Source organism: Drosophila mojavensis, unplaced genomic scaffold (assembly GCF_018153725.1).
Source record: "Drosophila mojavensis isolate 15081-1352.22 unplaced genomic scaffold, ASM1815372v1 contig_74, whole genome shotgun sequence".
NCBI lineage: Eukaryota > Metazoa > Arthropoda > Insecta > Diptera > Drosophilidae > Drosophila > Drosophila mojavensis.
This window is the reverse complement of record NW_025318899.1, coordinates 16,144,768-16,160,283: the sequence shown is the minus strand read 5'-3', so window position 1 is coordinate 16,160,283 and position 15,516 is coordinate 16,144,768. Positions and strand designations below refer to the sequence as shown.

At 37.7% G+C, this 15,516-nt stretch overlaps 4 protein-coding genes and 1 long non-coding RNA gene across 7 annotated transcripts; 3 read left to right on the top strand and 2 right to left on the bottom strand.

Moving 5' to 3' along the window:
- Positions 1 to 7: 7 nt before the first annotated feature.
- On the top strand, positions 8 to 2,409 carry LOC6582694 (neuropeptides capa receptor). Of its 3 annotated transcripts, none has more exons than XM_032731201.2 (9): positions 8 to 659; positions 726 to 876; positions 934 to 1,024; positions 1,082 to 1,281; positions 1,349 to 1,522; positions 1,581 to 1,655; positions 1,722 to 1,866; positions 1,928 to 2,135; positions 2,199 to 2,409. In XM_032731201.2, exons 1-9 carry the CDS (start codon positions 480 to 482, stop codon positions 2,316 to 2,318), a joined length of 1,344 nt encoding a protein of 447 aa, XP_032587092.1. In that variant the 5' UTR covers positions 8 to 479; the 3' UTR covers positions 2,319 to 2,409. The 3 variants fall into 3 exon arrangements, with proteins under 3 accessions (XP_032587092.1, XP_002008386.3, XP_032587093.1); XM_002008350.4 differs by having other exon boundaries at positions 9 to 659; positions 1,928 to 2,144; XM_032731202.2 differs by having other exon boundaries at positions 592 to 659; positions 712 to 876; positions 1,928 to 2,144.
- LOC122757572 lies at positions 2,195 to 3,161 on the bottom strand. The gene is made up of 2 exons (XR_006357653.1): positions 3,060 to 3,161; positions 2,195 to 2,249 (listed from the first exon to the last, which is right to left on the bottom strand). It is a non-coding gene; the product is annotated as an uncharacterized LOC122757572 (long non-coding RNA).
- Positions 3,121 to 6,135, top strand: LOC6582693 (probable serine/threonine-protein kinase yakA). Its single transcript, XM_002008349.3, has 3 exons — positions 3,121 to 5,229; positions 5,760 to 5,955; positions 6,023 to 6,135. Exons 1-3 carry the CDS (start codon positions 3,760 to 3,762, stop codon positions 6,055 to 6,057), a joined length of 1,701 nt encoding a protein of 566 aa, XP_002008385.2. The 5' UTR covers positions 3,121 to 3,759; the 3' UTR covers positions 6,058 to 6,135.
- Positions 6,136 to 6,726: 591 nt separating this feature from the next.
- Positions 6,727 to 10,431, top strand: LOC6582692 (mucolipin-3). Its single transcript, XM_002008348.4, has 3 exons — positions 6,727 to 7,405; positions 8,371 to 9,221; positions 9,284 to 10,431. Exons 1-3 carry the CDS (start codon positions 7,001 to 7,003, stop codon positions 10,020 to 10,022), a joined length of 1,995 nt encoding a protein of 664 aa, XP_002008384.1. The 5' UTR covers positions 6,727 to 7,000; the 3' UTR covers positions 10,023 to 10,431.
- A 4,043-nt stretch (positions 10,432 to 14,474) lies between these two features.
- LOC122757627 (glycine-rich protein 23-like) lies at positions 14,475 to 15,513 on the bottom strand. Its single transcript, XM_044010370.1, has one exon. It carries the CDS (start codon positions 15,511 to 15,513, stop codon positions 15,166 to 15,168), a length of 348 nt encoding a protein of 115 aa, XP_043866305.1. The 3' UTR covers positions 14,475 to 15,165.
- Positions 15,514 to 15,516: the final 3 nt, after the last annotated feature.

The window sequence follows — 15,516 nt, the reverse complement described above, 5'->3', positions numbered from 1 at the left end:
CGTAGTTTACTTTTGAAAGATTAATTACCTGCCTTGGCGCATAGTAAGAAGAAAAGTACATATTTGCAAAACGTTCATTCTTATCTGAATATGATTTTGTGTGAACAGTAATCTGCGGTCATCTAAGAGATTCAGTTAGAAATTGCGATATTACGTGCGAGTAGCCCCCAAATTCGACGGCAAATTGTCTAGAAATTTTAATTATCAATTAATGCAGTTAAAATGAAAATAAATGACAATTAAAAGTGTTAAGCTCCAAATATAAATATTTCTGAAAATATTTAGTGAAAATCTGTAGGTGAATATGTATTATGCAGGAGCTGAATTTGCTCTGAGTCTTAAAAGCTGTGTCATTTTATGGATATACTTTTAACTTACACAGTCTCTTTTTGACTTTGTTTCAAGCATTTGATTTATTTTATTTTAAAGAACTTTACGAAAATGGTTCGGTATACCTTTAACTGATTTTCATTACGAATATGAATATGAATTCGAGTTTGAATGTGAATTTGAGTACCCAGTTGGGCACTATGGATGCTACTGCAGCCGCATTGCCTGACATAGATGATTACGGCTGCCCCAACCTGAATTGCACTCCAATGGAGTTCACACAATTTATACTCGGTCCACAGACTCTGCCACTACATAAGGCGCTGCTGGTAAGATGAAATGCAATTTAGACAATTTAGAAGAAATTATACATTAATTTAGAACATATTTTCTAGATCAGCATAATATTTAGTGGCATATTCATAACCGGCGTCTTGGGCAACGTCTTGGTCTGCATGGTTATTATTAGGCATGCGGCTATGCATACGGCAACAAATTATTATCTATTCAGTTTGGCAGTCTCCGATTTACTTTACTTACTCTTAGGTGGGTTAGTCTCTTATATTTTAGTTATATAAATTAAATAGCTATACAAATGTTTAGGATTGCCAACGGAAGTATTTCTCTACTGGCATCAATATCCGTTTCTATTCGGCTTACAGTTCTGCAAGCTGCGCGCATTTGTTTCGGAAGCGTAAGTATTGACACTTAAAATCTAGTTAATTATTTAATTGCAACAGTTGTATAACAGCTGCACCTACGTTTCGGTATTCACAATTGTTGCCTTCTCCATGGAACGATTTCTGGCCATATGCTATCCGCTGCATGTGTGTGCCATGTCCGGCTTTCAGCGAGCACTGCGAATCATTACAGTGCTTTGGATTGTTAGCTTCCTCACTGCAATACCATTCGGTGTTAAGACTGAAATTCAATACTTGAATTATCCAATCGGTATGACGCAAGTTCTATATACATATATTTATTGTAAATTTTTAATAAATTCGACTTACTCTAACAGATGGATCTCGAATACTGGAATCTGCATTTTGCTCCATGGAATCAGAGTTTCCTGATAAATATCCTTTGTTTGAGGGTTCTTTTATAATATTTTTCATTATACCCATGATACTCATTTTCGTGTTGTATGGTCGCATGGGCGCTCAAATACGCTCCAGAGCCGCTGACCAATTGGGTATGTTAGAAATGAAATAAATTAGAATTAGTCTGTTGAATTAAAATTTCGCCTGCAGGAGTTCAGCAGGGCTCACGGAATCGAGAGTCTCGCAGCTCGCAGAAGAAAAAGCGAGCTGTTATACGAATGTTGGGTAAGCTTTATATATATATATCCATTTAATTATATATAATTAGCTACAGCTCTTTTCTTTTATTAGCCGCCGTTGTTATCACATTCTTTGTCTGTTGGTTTCCCTTTCATCTGCAACGATTATGGTTCTTATACGCCAAGAACTTTGCCTGCTTTCAAAATGTCAACGAATGGCTCTTCTCCATCGCGGGCTTTGCCTACTACGTGTCATGGTAAGCTCACATACGCAATGGGTCTGCTACTAGTTCAACTCTTGCTTCTTATTCATATTAGCACCATCAATCCAATTGTGTATAATGTGATGTCCAAGCGCTATCGAATTGCTTTCAAGGAAATTCTATGCGGCAAGAAAGCTGGAGCTTTCTATAACAGCGGCTTTGCTCGAGATCAATCGAGCTTTATGCGAGATGAAACGAGTTTTCGGCGAAATGGCAGCACTAACAATAATAATCTGAGCAGCAGCAATGTGCGCTATAATCGAGTACATTCTGTAAGTTTTTTTTAATATTTCTCCTTATCTCATTAGAATATATATTTTTCGTAGAATCGCGTATCCGACTGCTCGCTGCTGAGCACTACAAAAATAGTCATAGTGCTTGGAAATAGAAGAGAAGCAAATCATAATATACCTGAAGAAACTGACATAAAAAAGGAGGAGCCATAAGGCTGGTATTCATTCTATATATATTATATGATATTGAATTATCTATGTAGTCCAACATCTTAAACATATCAATAAATTTATTTAAACTAGACTTTGGAATTTTTACTTAATGAAACAAAAGGTAAACATGAAACATATTTTATGCCAGAAAGTCACAGCTTAATTATCGCATCAATGCATATGTATATTGGAGAATAACAGTAGTATTTCTTGAATGAATCTATGTTTAACTGTGCTTGATTTGCATAACAATATCGTTCAGAAGAAAAAAACAAAACCGAAATACCGTAGTGAAAGTTTTAACCATGAGTTTTATAATTGGGCTGCATGGGCATTAAAATCTTTATTTTTCAAGCTTTAGAAAATAATAAAAATAAAGAAAAAAAAAAGAAAGAAAAAAAAATTGCTACTCAATTCGCTTAAAGAGAAAACTTTAACGTAATAATACACAATACCCAGCGAATCAACGGAGTTGATTAGAACAATTATCCAATTATATATGGAACAATATTGTATTGTAACGCTCTTGTTTACGCAGCGCGTGAGAGAAACCTTGAAACTGGTTTGTCATTAAACAGATGTAAGATGCCTCGCAGAGAGATGAGCTAAAACCAGATATGAAGATGGGTAATTATATGATAAAGACCATTGAATACCTTACATTATTCATACGAATATTCAAATGAATAAAATTTTTTAACAATTTATCAAATGAATTCCTTAATTTAAAATGATATTTACCTATGAATAGTTGATTATGGGTAAATTTAAATAAAGTTCGAATTTGGAGTAAAAATAAAATAAAGTGACATACTAAATCAAATTGTTAGCTGAACGAAACTGAATTAGTTTCCTGCATTTGGCAGCCCTGGTTCAATGGAATTCGAAAATATAATACCAGCTTTAGCCGCATTAAGTTTGAGCCTCAGAAGTTTTGCAGTCCATAGCTGCGCTGGCATAAAGAAAGAAAAAAGAGAAACGAATATATTAGAAGAGGCTGCTCACGCAGTGCTTTTTGAATGCATTGATGCTATTTCGGGTGCTGTCGCAGCTAAACTAAAACTAAACTAAACAATCCGGTTTCCTTGCATACGCGCGATGAAGCTTCGCTTTGTGTTCTGCTGAAAAATAGGAGAAGAGGCAGAAAAGCCAATCTGCAGCATTTGACCCAGAGACAACGGAGCGTGCTGAGCTCCTCACTTCGCGGATCGCGCTTCAGTTGCCAACAGATACCGCAATAGGAGAGATCAATCCAACAAACAACCAGTTCGAAACAAAAGAAGCTCAACAACAAAGCTCTGTCTGCGTTTGGCTGTGCGTCGTCGTCGTTGTTGTTGTTGTTGTTGGTTAAATTTTAAGAAAATTGGAATTTGTTTATTTCGAGTAAAAGTAAAGTAAAAGTTGAAGAACCGAAGAGCTGCGCGGCCAACGGCAGAATTAAATGCTGATCGACAGTCGCAGAAGTCAGACACAACGCGACGCGATACGCGAGTTTTCGTACAGATCAGACTCAAATATGTGGAAGAGTAGGAATAGCAGAAGCAACATAATGCCAGGCCTTATGCATGTGTTAAGTGTGCTGCTGCTGCTGGCTGCAGTCTGCCTGCAGCGGGAAGTGGAAAGTGCAGCGTCTACTGCATCGCCTCGCACTGCGCGCATAATGCAGTTCCTGAGGGAGCCCCCACCTAATTTCCATGCCAATCGCCGTGTTGGTGTTGGCCCCGGGCAAGGGCCACGCCTGCGACCAAATGGAGAAAACTTGAGGCCACCCACTCCCTGGCGACCACCGATGCCACCGCCAGTGCTCGCTGGACAGCAGCTGCTGCGGCGTGAGTTCAATGGCAATTGGCCATATGCTGGTAATGGCGGCAACCGCTTTGCCCACTCCAAGGATGCGGCGCCTGTGCTGGATGTGGGCAAGAATCAGTTTTATCGGCCCAAGGAGGCGCCACAATTCAACTACAATGTCAATCAGTATACGCCGAATTTCAAGGCCTCGCCGCCCCACTACAATGCGAACAAGGAGCAGCCTCAGAAGTTTCCAGGATATGCACCAATCAAACAATACGCCATACCAATGGAGGCCACCAAATACGTAGCCAACTATGCCGAGACACCGACCAAGCAGCCTCAGCAATTGGCACAAGCTGCCAACGGCTATGCCGTCTATGAAGACACAGACAATGTGAAGAATGTCGCTCCATTCGCCAACAACTATCAGCAGACTTCGCAGCTGTCCAAGGAAGCGGAAAGCTATTTGCATTTCATGAGTACCAATGATTATTTCCTGCCCAGACGCGAGCCCAACTACAAGCAGTTGGACTTGGAGCGTGATCAAATCAACTACCAGCAACAGAGACTGGTTCAACAGCAACAGCAGCAACAACAGCAGCAACAGCAACAACAGCAGCAACAACAACAGCAACAACATCAGCAACAGCTGCTGGATAGCAGCGTTTCATCCAGCTATAACAAGCCTTTGCGAGTCGCAGATCTCTTCTATCAGCAGGATCCTGCACCACATAGTTCGACTGTGGTGCGCGGCAGCTATCAAGCAGGACAAAATGCCTTTGTTGTCAAGTCGGACGGCAATAAGTCCGTGAAGCATATCTTGTCCACTTCGTTGACACCGCGCACCACTCAAGTGCCGCCAGCGTCGACCTACAGTCACGTCAGGCATGGTTCACAGAAGACAGTGACTCCCGAGCCAGTGAGATTTGAGTTTACGGAGCATGATGCGATCAGAGGATCGGCTAGTTATACGAATGCGCCACATGGACAAAAATATTACTACGAGACCCACACAGTTGCACCACCACCACAAACGCCCGCTGTGAGCGTGGCGCCCATACCCGAGAGCTTGCCACCCGTGAAGGAGGAGCCCAAGGAGAGCGCCGAATATGTCAACCAGGTGAGACTATTTTTATCTCTCTTCAGTATTTTCTCTTTAAACTAGATAACTCAGAAATAGAAAAAGAAATAATAATAACAGTTCGGCTACGGCTGTATCAGCTGAACATTTGATCACAATCTTAATGACTGTGAAGAACATGGCTACTTTCCATCATTAACAAATGCCAAGCACTCCATTAAATGTCTCGGCGCACAACTTTCTTCCCGCTTCGGATGTTTGATATCAATCAAAGTACTGTGGTAGCGATCATAAAGATTTAAATCAGCCTTAATTTGTTTCCGAATTTCAACATTTTCGAATAGTTAAATTTTCTAATACTTTCACCGTCTTACTAGAAACTAGAAAACAATCCAAATAACTTTGAATTAAGTTATTTCAATAATTCAAACTTTTTTGGAGCGATCGCAAGAATGATTATGTATTAAACATTAATTACATTAATATACACATGTGTATACATATATATTCTCTTCCATATCAACGACTTTATTGAAATTTAAAATTCTTTTAATTTCCTATGCCAACAGGACCCTGGCTATAAGCCAGCGCCAACAGCGTTTTCACCCGAACCACCAGCCGAGAGCCAACAGGACAATGATGCTCATTGTGAGAAAATTTGTGCGAAAGTCTATGATGAAAATGATGAAATAGTTTGTGGCTCTGACGGATATATGTATACGGGAGAAACTCAATTGGAGTGTTATTCGACATGTCTAAATATCAGTGAGTGTTTCTATATTTATACGTTAATAAATTAATTATTACATATTTTATTTTTTATAAATTGCAGAGGTGTCGATAAAGAGCAAAGGGTCATGTGCTTAAGTGTACAATTTAAATGAATTCGATTTATTTATTTGTTTAGCTGTAATATTTATTTTAAAGTAAGGTTATTTATTTTTATTTTAAGAAAAATAAAGCATGTCATTGAAACTTTATAAAAATCATGTTTATGATTCAAGCCTGATTTGTTTATTTTTATTTTAAAACAATGTTTTATCATTAAACATATATTCAATAATATGTTACATTATTAATGATAAAAGTTTTCAGTGAAAAGTAACGGTAAGTAACCGTCTTCAGAATCGGCCACAGTTGACGCGGCGTTCACGACGGGTTCATAAGAAACCAAAATGGTAAAAAAAAAATCGGCTTTGGCTACTGATTTTCAAAATCGCTTCATTCTTATACAAATTTTAAACGCGCGCGCGCAATTCATGGTTAGTGCTGCAACTTAGTTTGTCGTCGTGCTCACGACCTATCGATGAGAGTAAATAAATAAATAAATAAACAATAAAAGAACCAATTTCAAGAAAGGAGTAAACTAAAATGTGCTTAAATGCGTTTTATTTATTTATTTTTTGAATTCTATATCATTGTTAACATGAAATCACTAATAAGAATACCCTTAATGCACTTAAGGTCAAATGCAAGTGTTTGATGCCGTGAGTATTGTTTTAATTTGTTGTCACGAAGGTATCGCAAATCCGAATATAAGTTATCGGCCTATCGAGACGATAACAACATTGGCGAAAACAAAGCAATTTACGTACATTATAATTTTTGGCAGTATTTATTATCAATTCGCTTAAATAACGTCGCAGTCGCGCATTTAATCATCTCTATATACCCAAGTTTCGTTTGCCTGTTGCGTGTGTGTGGAATTTCTTTTGCATGTTGGAGAAACTAAAGCAAAAGGAAATCTCTACACTGAGGCAACTACGCAACACCCTGCGACCTCGACACGCAGCCAGTGCAATATATTGAAATGCAAAACTACGGCGCTGGAGCTGCTGCTGCTGTCGCTCCAGCCGTCAAGCGCCGTACGGACAGCTACGAAGCTGCACAACACCATCCACATACGCCCAGCAGTGGCGAAAACTCGCGCTGCGAAAGCGATGATGACTATGTGAACACCAGGATCTTGCGGCGACGCATGGAACAGCAGTCAACGCCTGTGGTGACAGTGGCGCCAAACGTAGTTCCAGCCAGTGTCTCAGCAGCGCCAGCATCAGCCCAGGGTCATGTCGAGCAGCCGCAGTTTCCAACGGCCACATCCTCAGCAGCCTCGTACAACGAGGAGCGCATGCGACGCAAGCTGCAGTTCTTCTTTATGAATCCCATCGAGAAATGGCAAGCGCGCCGAAAGTTTCCGTACAAATTTGTGGTGCAGGTAAAGAACAAAAACGCTCAGACATGCATACTCACTAACCTGCCTCCCTGCTCCACTCATCTGGTCGAACTTTGCTCACGTGATGGCCGTGCAAAGGGGTCCGAATTGTCTGTGGCTGACACATCTTTTAAACAATGAAATCGTTCCGCCAGCGCCAAAAATATTGCTCAACATATATTCCGTTTGTAAGGCACTTAAAATTGAGCAGCTACCTACAACTATCTATTTTGTTTAAACAATAGCCTAAGATTACACACCCATACACTTACATCAACCCTACCTGGCCTTATCTCTGATTCTAACAATAAAGAAACACGTAATACACTTACTTTAAGGCACTTACTTTAAAGCATTTACTTAGCCACATGATAAATAATTGCTTTGACTAGGGACTTTTTTCTAAGGCCATGATTAATAGTCTGCGTCGTTGCCATTCCTATATAGAAAATAAAAAAGAAATGATTTTAATTAGATATGAATATGAATATGTATGTATGGCTAGATAGAGAGTATTTTTAGTTCGCCTTTATCACTATAGACATATACTTTGTTCATATACTATATGTATATACTCTGTTCATATTCAAACACTTTTCCCCACAGAGATGATTCCACGAATAATTAGCACAAATTTTTCGTTTACGTCAACAATCTAATCAATTGTTTAATTACTTTGCAAACAAATAAACATATTTATGTAAGTGCGCTCGTAGTTGTTATGTTTATATAACAATAGAATTTTCAAGTGTACTAAATAGGATAAAAAAAAGATCTTTCAGGTATACAGATATATAAAGTTTATGTTTGCTTTAGCATTTTAGACAATTCTCATCTTTTTTGTTGTTCGCTCAATATATTTATAACAATATACTATATACATATATGCTTGAGCTGTTGTTGCTCAATTAGCGGTTTCTGGTTGCTTAAATGAATTCGAATTTAATTTATTTGTTTGCTGCTTTCAGATCGTGAAGATAATTTTGGTGACGATGCAGCTATGCCTGTTTGCCCATTCTCGCTACAATCACATCAATTACACGTGGGATAATCGCATTGCCTTCTCGCACCTGTTTCTGAAGGGCTGGGACTCGTCACGTGAAGTTGAGAGCTATCCACCTGCCGTGGGACCATTTGCATTATATGAGAAATCAGAGTTCTTTAACACGGTCCAGTTTGCCTTGGACGGCTATGGCAATGTCAGCCGTTCCATTGGACCCTATTTCTATCCCACCGCTAATAATACGATGCCACCGCTGACGCTCTGCATGCAGAACTATCAAGAGGGCACAATATTTGGCTTCAATGAGTCATATATCTTTGATCCACATATCTATGAGCTGTGCGAGAAACTGCCGCCAAATGTATCCAGCATTGGAGTCGAGAAATATTTATTAAGCCAAGGTGTGGAGGTGAACTTCGCATCGCTGGTTACAGCGGAGCTATCGTTCCATATTAAAACCGTGAATTTTAAGGCCAACTCGGGGGCCTTGTCCGCGCCCGATTGCTTTAGGTTCGACATAGCTATATTGTTCAATAATCGGGACCACGATGGCCAAATGCTGCTGTCGCTCGATGCTGAAGCTACGCGCCTGAAGTGCAAGGGCGACACAGACTTCATTTCGGAGGCACGATTCGATGCCATACTGAGAAGCAGTCTCAATATCTTTGTGCTCTTGACCTGCGCCCTCTCATTTGCGCTGTGCACTCGCGCTCTCTGGAGAGCTTACCTGCTGAAGTGCACCACCAAAAACTTCTTCCGCTCTCATTTCGGCAAGGAACTGAGCTTTGATGGAGGACTGGAGTTTGTCAACTTTTGGTTGGTGACATAAATGCTATATATATTATGGTACATTATTACTAACTATCTGTGTCTTTTAGGTATATTATGATCATCTTTAACGATGTCTTGCTAATGATTGGCTCGGCGCTAAAAGAACAAATCGAAGGCCGTTACATGGTTGTCGACCAGTGGGATACCTGCTCACTGTTTCTGGGTATTGGCAATATGCTGGTGTGGTTCGGTGTGCTACGCTATTTGGGCTTCTTCAAGACCTACAATGTTGTAATACTCACTCTGAAGAAAGCTGCACCGAAAATTCTACGCTTCCTAATCGCCGCACTGCTGATATATGCGGGCTTCGTGTTCTGCGGTTGGCTTATACTGGGTCCATATCATATGAAGTTCCGATCGCTGGCCACAACCTCTGAGTGCCTTTTTGCGCTGATCAATGGCGACGATATGTTCGCAACGTTCGCGACGCTCTCCAACAAGGCCACCTGGCTATGGTGGTTCTGTCAGATTTACCTGTACTCCTTTATCTCGCTGTACATCTACGTTGTGCTATCACTGTTCATCGCTGTCATTATGGACGCTTATGATACGATTAAGACGTACTATAAGGATGGGTTTCCCGTCTCCGATCTCAAGGCATTTGTGGGCACACGCACCGCAGAGGATATCAGCTCTGGTGTCTTTATGAACGATCTGGATGACTTCGAGCAGACGAGCTTCGTGGATGTGGTGCGAAACCTGTGCTGCTGCACGTGCTGCAGTCGACGCCAGGAGACGACCCAAGGCAACAGTGGCTACACGAGCCTATCGAGTATTATGAAATAGTTTGATTCGCCATAGAATTTGCAGGTGTTTGTTTGTTTGTCTTTAGCTTAATTCAAATTGTTGTTAGCTTGTTGTAATTCGATTTTACCTTTATATATTTGCGCCAAAGCTAAGTGCTCAACATAGAGCCCAAAAGTACGTACCAACAGAAATTCCAATTGTCCAATTGTCAGCTTCATTTTATATAACTCCAACTTTGACTAGACGTGCAGCTGGCAAATTACTTTAAGTTCAAAATAAACTTTCTGATTAAACAATACGCAAGATATTAAAGCACAGCCTACCAAGCATCTGTATGTGATATAATACAGAACAACCATAGAACCAATACTAGAACATGGGACTTTGATTAGAAATGCAACAGGATCTTCCATGTGAACAATACATTAAAAAAAAAAAAAAAAAAAAACGAGTTTACGTACAAAGTAAGAGTCACTTGATTGTGCAATTGTATACTATATAGTATATATAGAAATTCATATAATATTAATCTATTTATGATTACAATGAAACGCTTGTAAAATATCTACAAATAAATATAGCTAAATGTTGAATTCAATTGATTTTTGTTTTTAATTTTAAAAAGGCCTTTTGCTTGAGTATGACAAAGACTGGGATGTGATTAGATAATATACCATATATATCATATCTTCTATAGTTTTGCGACTTTGAACAGCCACGTTGATGGTGGATAAAAGCTGACGTGCTGTACAGAGATATTACAATGATATATAGATTTTAAAAAGGATATGAAAAGGTCTTGGAAAAATCGATAATAAATTTATATGAACTATAAGATATCTAAAAATTTGGGATTTTTAAGTAGCAGCATGCAATCGCTTAATATATATTTTTTTTGCCAGCTTTATTTGAATGTTAGGAAGAGCGTATCCAATGCTACCTTTATAATATTTATATAAAATCAATATAATAAACATCTATCGACTAAACTAATCGAAATAAACGGTTCCACACCGTTTGATAAGCATTGTACCCATAAAAAACGAACAGCAAAACATTCAATTCGTATTTCTAATGTTTGTTCCGTCAGTAAATAAATGTAATTCAGCATTGCTTATAAATGAGCCAAGCTGGCCAAATAGCCAATGGCCAACTGGCCCACTGGCCATTAGCACCTTTAATAGTCCATTGAGCAGCGGACATTAGGCGACAATTGAAGCCTCAAACCAGAGAGAAAATCTAACTTTTTTTTTACACCCCGAACCCATTGAAAATGAGAAATCAGGGTACAATGGTTTGGTACGGAGGCAGAAGGAGGCATGGCAGACTCGATTTAGCCGTCCGCCTGTCCGTCTATAAAAAATGTATTTCCTCCAAGAATTTCTTCTATTTCTTTTTATTTCCTCTAAGAATTTTCTACAAATATTTCGTCTAAGTATTTCTTCTTCTTCCTTCTCTTGAACTCCTCCAAATCTTTAACGCTTAGCTGAGCGATCATTAAATATTTGCAGACACTTAACTTCACTTTCCTGCACTGTACGACTGACCCCCACAAGGCCTAGGCGACTGAAGAAATGCTGCAGCTGTTGCCCTTTATATAGGGCGACTTTTACTCAGAGCCTAGGTCGCGCTCAAATGTTGTGGGGCTCGCTACAGCCGAACGTTAAGTGACCAATGGGAAAGGAACACTCTCTGCTGTTGCAGAGAGCTTCGAGCTTCGTTTTACTCAAATATAAATACCACATGAATACTGCTGCATACACATAGACAACTTAAATGATTTATAGCTCTTCTGAGCTTTTGCTTTTGTTTGGCAGTCAGACAGAGAGGTAAACGGAGAGTACAGACTGTGAGCTAGACAGGGAGACAGGCTACACTCATTAAGCTGCTCAAGAGTATTTATGCTTGATAAAGCTAATTGTTGATATGCTGAATAACTTACGTACATTCATATTTATAATTATTAGGTGGCGTAGACAGCAGTTTCTTCTCTTTATAGTTCTCTTAAGGACTAACACTTCTGCATAGTCTGTCTAAATTTCTATTCTATTTCAATTCGTTTCATACCATACCGTTTCCAGAGAGGCAATAGGAGCTAGAGAGCAGATCCGTGTTTTGAGCGTGCAGATCGAGCTTGTTTCTCAAAATCGATAACTATTCCTTTTTTTGTTATCGAGTAAAAGCCTGTGATACGCAGACAGTTGAAATCGCCCGCGCAATACTAATCTCGCTGATGCTAAGTGTTTCTTTTATTAAGTTTTAATTTGTTTGCGCATTTGTAAAGACGGAGGATATCACCAAGCTAGGCACCCGGAATATAAATTTCTTATTTGTTTTATGTTAGATTTTATTTTAAATGTTTTCCTTTTTTTTTTGTCAATTACAAATGTTTTTAATATTATTTTGCGTCTATTGTTTGGTATTTCTTTTTTCTCTTCTCTGTTTTGAGTGTTTTTTTTTAGTGAGATTTTTTAGACGTGCATCAAAATCGTATTTTTTGTTTTATGACTTTCAAACAGCATTTTGATTTAAAAATGTTTTATTATTTTGTTGCTTGTAAATAAAATAATATCTGCATTATTTGCATTGTTTAAAGTATTAAATGCCTTTCATTGCGTTTTCATTTTAATATACTATATATAAATATGCATTGTATATATAATTTATCTTTTTTTTTTTTTATTTATGATTTTCTTTTCTTTTTCTTTATTTTTAAATTACATTTCACAAAATACAATTCACAACTACACTTGACGTCAAGTTACTGGTTTCTGGTTACTGGTTTCTGTGTGTAACTAATCCCCTCAATCACGCTCGCTATATCATCTATCGATCTGAACCCAAATCCATTTATGTAATATTATGGTTTTTTGCTCGTTTTGTTTATTTTAAATTTTAAATTTCTTGTTAAAATTAAAAAATCGTATACATGCGCAAATTGCAATCAATTTTTGTTCATCAATTTAGAAAATGAATTTTCAATCACAAAAAATCAACGTAAAAATGGATTAATTTTAATTTTAATCTGTTTTCGTATTCGTATTCATTTTCTTTAAATTTTTCCTTTTTTTTTACATTTCATTTACGTATATTCGTTACACTTGTTTAGCCTTTAATATATATATATATATATTTGTGTGTATATATATAGTATAATTTATTATGATAAAAGCGTTAACTATTTACGCTCAAAACTAAATTTTTCAAATGCCGAAATTCTAAGATTTCCTCTCAAATATTTTCCACATTCCAAACTAAAATCTACTATTAATATTTTGTAATATATAATATATTTATATATTAAATTTTTTGGTTTATTAAGCTTATTAACAACATCGAATAGTACGCGTATTTTTTGTTTGTTTTGTTATTGTTTTGTTTTCAATATATGTATATGTGTAAGTATATTAAACATTGTACGTCATTTAGAGAAATTTTTGCTAATTAATATTTACTTGTTTTCTTATTTGTTTTTTTTTTTTTTTTTTTTTTTTTTTTTTTTTTTTTTTGGTTCGCTTAACTTGGAGAGCTTTGTTTTTATGATACGTATAAGTGTAGAGGGTTTTTCTTATGAACGCTAAATATCAACAAAAGTTCAATTTGAAAAAAAAAAATGCAAGCTGAAACAGAAAATAAAAAATCTACTTACAGAAAAATGAAAATAAAATTCCAAAAAAATAAAAACTCAAAAGTATAATTTTTTTAAAGTAATTTTTATTACAGTGTTTTTTATTTTTATTTTTTCTTGTTTTTTTTTGTATTTTTTAATTATTGATGATTTTATAGAAATAGTTATAGTTGCTATAACATTACACATAGAGTTGCTATATTATAATATAATATATATATTTAATTATAGATAATTTTTACGTTTTGTTTCGTATGTGAAATTGGTTTCGAAATGCCAACAACAACAGTTGTAATTGTTGTTCGTATATTTATATTAAATATATTAAATAAAAATACAATAGATTTTTAATGCATGAAAAATATTTTTGTTTTGTTTTTGGATTTCGTTTACAAACGAAAATTACATTTATTTAATACTCTTATCTCAATGTTTTACTTTATACAATTTTCCTTTGCTCTTTAAATGCAGTTTATTTTATTTGTTTCTATTAAATTTTCTGTGTAAAAATTAAATTCAGTTTTTCACTTTTCTTTTCTGTTTTGTTTTGTTGAGCTTAAATGCAGCGCTAAAATGCAAATTACTATTATTTAGTTTTTAGCTTTTAGTATTTAGGATAAGTTACAAAAAAAGTCGTTTACAAACTAAGCGCAATTTGAAAAATATTTACAAGAAATTAGTGCTGGATAATGCTGGCTCTTAAGTTAGGTTTTTAAATAATTTACAAATGGTTTTGCAACACTGTGCGCTCGCTCGCTCGCTCACTCTCTGCAATGTGCAATGGATGCAGCGACAACCCTAAAACATAACGCACTTAGCGAATTCGAAATGTGTATGTGTGTGTGTGTGTGTCTGTGTGTGTCTCTTCGTAATATATATATGTATTAAATGTGACTCTATGTATTAGGTTAAGGTTAATAGTTTAGGTAGTTTGATTAAAAGTTACTTGTAATTTCGAAATATGGCTCGTGGCTCTGACTTGGCAGTGTTGGCAAACGCTTTTGCTCTCTTTGTATTTGTTTTGTTTCCTTCTCTTGATTTCTGTTTGTTTAATGCAATTTCGTTTATCGATTTCTCAGTCTATTTTGTTGAAGAATTGAATGGAAAGAACCAAAAGGTAAAGCCGCTTCAGAACAACAAAATGCGCGCCTGGTTCGCTCGCTCGTTCCCATCTCGCTCAACTACTATTAGCTAGAGAGCGTTCACCACTCTCTCTCTGTGCTCGCTGCCTCTCTTTGCTTGCCCTTGTCGCCTGCTGATATACTCGTATGTGTGTTTATAAGGTTTACGGACTAGAATCTTGGGCAAATCGCTTAAAATCTGTTTTGCGCCTTTCTCTAAACAAACTACAGCTACAAAAAATTAATATGGCAATCGCTTAATAAACCTCCGAGAAAGTGACAGGTGTGAGAGACAGAGACAGAGACAGAGAGATAGAGTGAAAAGAGTGAAGAGAGAGATTTGTTGTTTGGAGAGAGGGAATTAACTGCACTCTTACAGCTGACTAAAGCTGCTCGTTGAGACCCAGTGCGCGGTGTCCGGGCGTACCATTAACTATATGGGACCGTAGTCGCTCAATGCCTGCCCCGGATGCTGAGAGCCGGGTCCGCCGGGCAGTGTGACCACCACAGAGACGGCTCGTGAATCGATGACCGAGCCGGGCGCTGTACTCTGACCGCCGCCCATAACACCGCCAACACCACCAACACCACCCACACCACCGCCACCATTGACATTGCCGTAGACAGTGCCAGGGGCGCCGCCATTGGCGCCACCGCCTTGTAACAAGCTGCCAGGAGGAGCTCCCATGCCAGACATACCGCCGCCGCCAACCGTACTATTGCTCATGCCCGCCGTGCTCATCAGTGTGCCGTGACCTCCCAGCACGCTGCCGCCACCCATGGT

What these genes read in the sequence shown, in the direction of transcription:
- LOC122757627 (XM_044010370.1), bottom strand. Translation starts at nt 15,513, where the DNA reads ATGGGTGGCGGCAGCGTGCTGGGAGGTCACGGCACACTGATGAGCACG.
- LOC6582693 (XM_002008349.3), top strand. Translation starts at nt 3,760, where the DNA reads ATGCTGATCGACAGTCGCAGAAGTCAGACACAACGCGACGCGATACGC. An exon ending in GCGCCGAATATGTCAACCAG is followed by an intron (nt 5,230 to 5,759) that starts GTGAGACTATTT and finishes CTATGCCAACAG; the next exon opens with GACCCTGGCTATAAGCCAGC. An exon ending in TTCGACATGTCTAAATATCA is followed by an intron (nt 5,956 to 6,022) that starts GTGAGTGTTTCT and finishes TATAAATTGCAG; the next exon opens with AGGTGTCGATAAAGAGCAAA.
- LOC6582692 (XM_002008348.4), top strand. Translation starts at nt 7,001, where the DNA reads ATGCAAAACTACGGCGCTGGAGCTGCTGCTGCTGTCGCTCCAGCCGTC. An exon ending in CGTACAAATTTGTGGTGCAG is followed by an intron (nt 7,406 to 8,370) that starts GTAAAGAACAAA and finishes TGCTGCTTTCAG; the next exon opens with ATCGTGAAGATAATTTTGGT. An exon ending in CTGGAGTTTGTCAACTTTTG is followed by an intron (nt 9,222 to 9,283) that starts GTTGGTGACATA and finishes TGTGTCTTTTAG; the next exon opens with GTATATTATGATCATCTTTA.
- LOC6582694 (XM_002008350.4), top strand. Translation starts at nt 480, where the DNA reads ATGAATATGAATTCGAGTTTGAATGTGAATTTGAGTACCCAGTTGGGC. An exon ending in ATACTTGAATTATCCAATCG is followed by an intron (nt 1,282 to 1,348) that starts GTATGACGCAAG and finishes TTACTCTAACAG; the next exon opens with ATGGATCTCGAATACTGGAA. An exon ending in AGCTGTTATACGAATGTTGG is followed by an intron (nt 1,656 to 1,721) that starts GTAAGCTTTATA and finishes TTCTTTTATTAG; the next exon opens with CCGCCGTTGTTATCACATTC.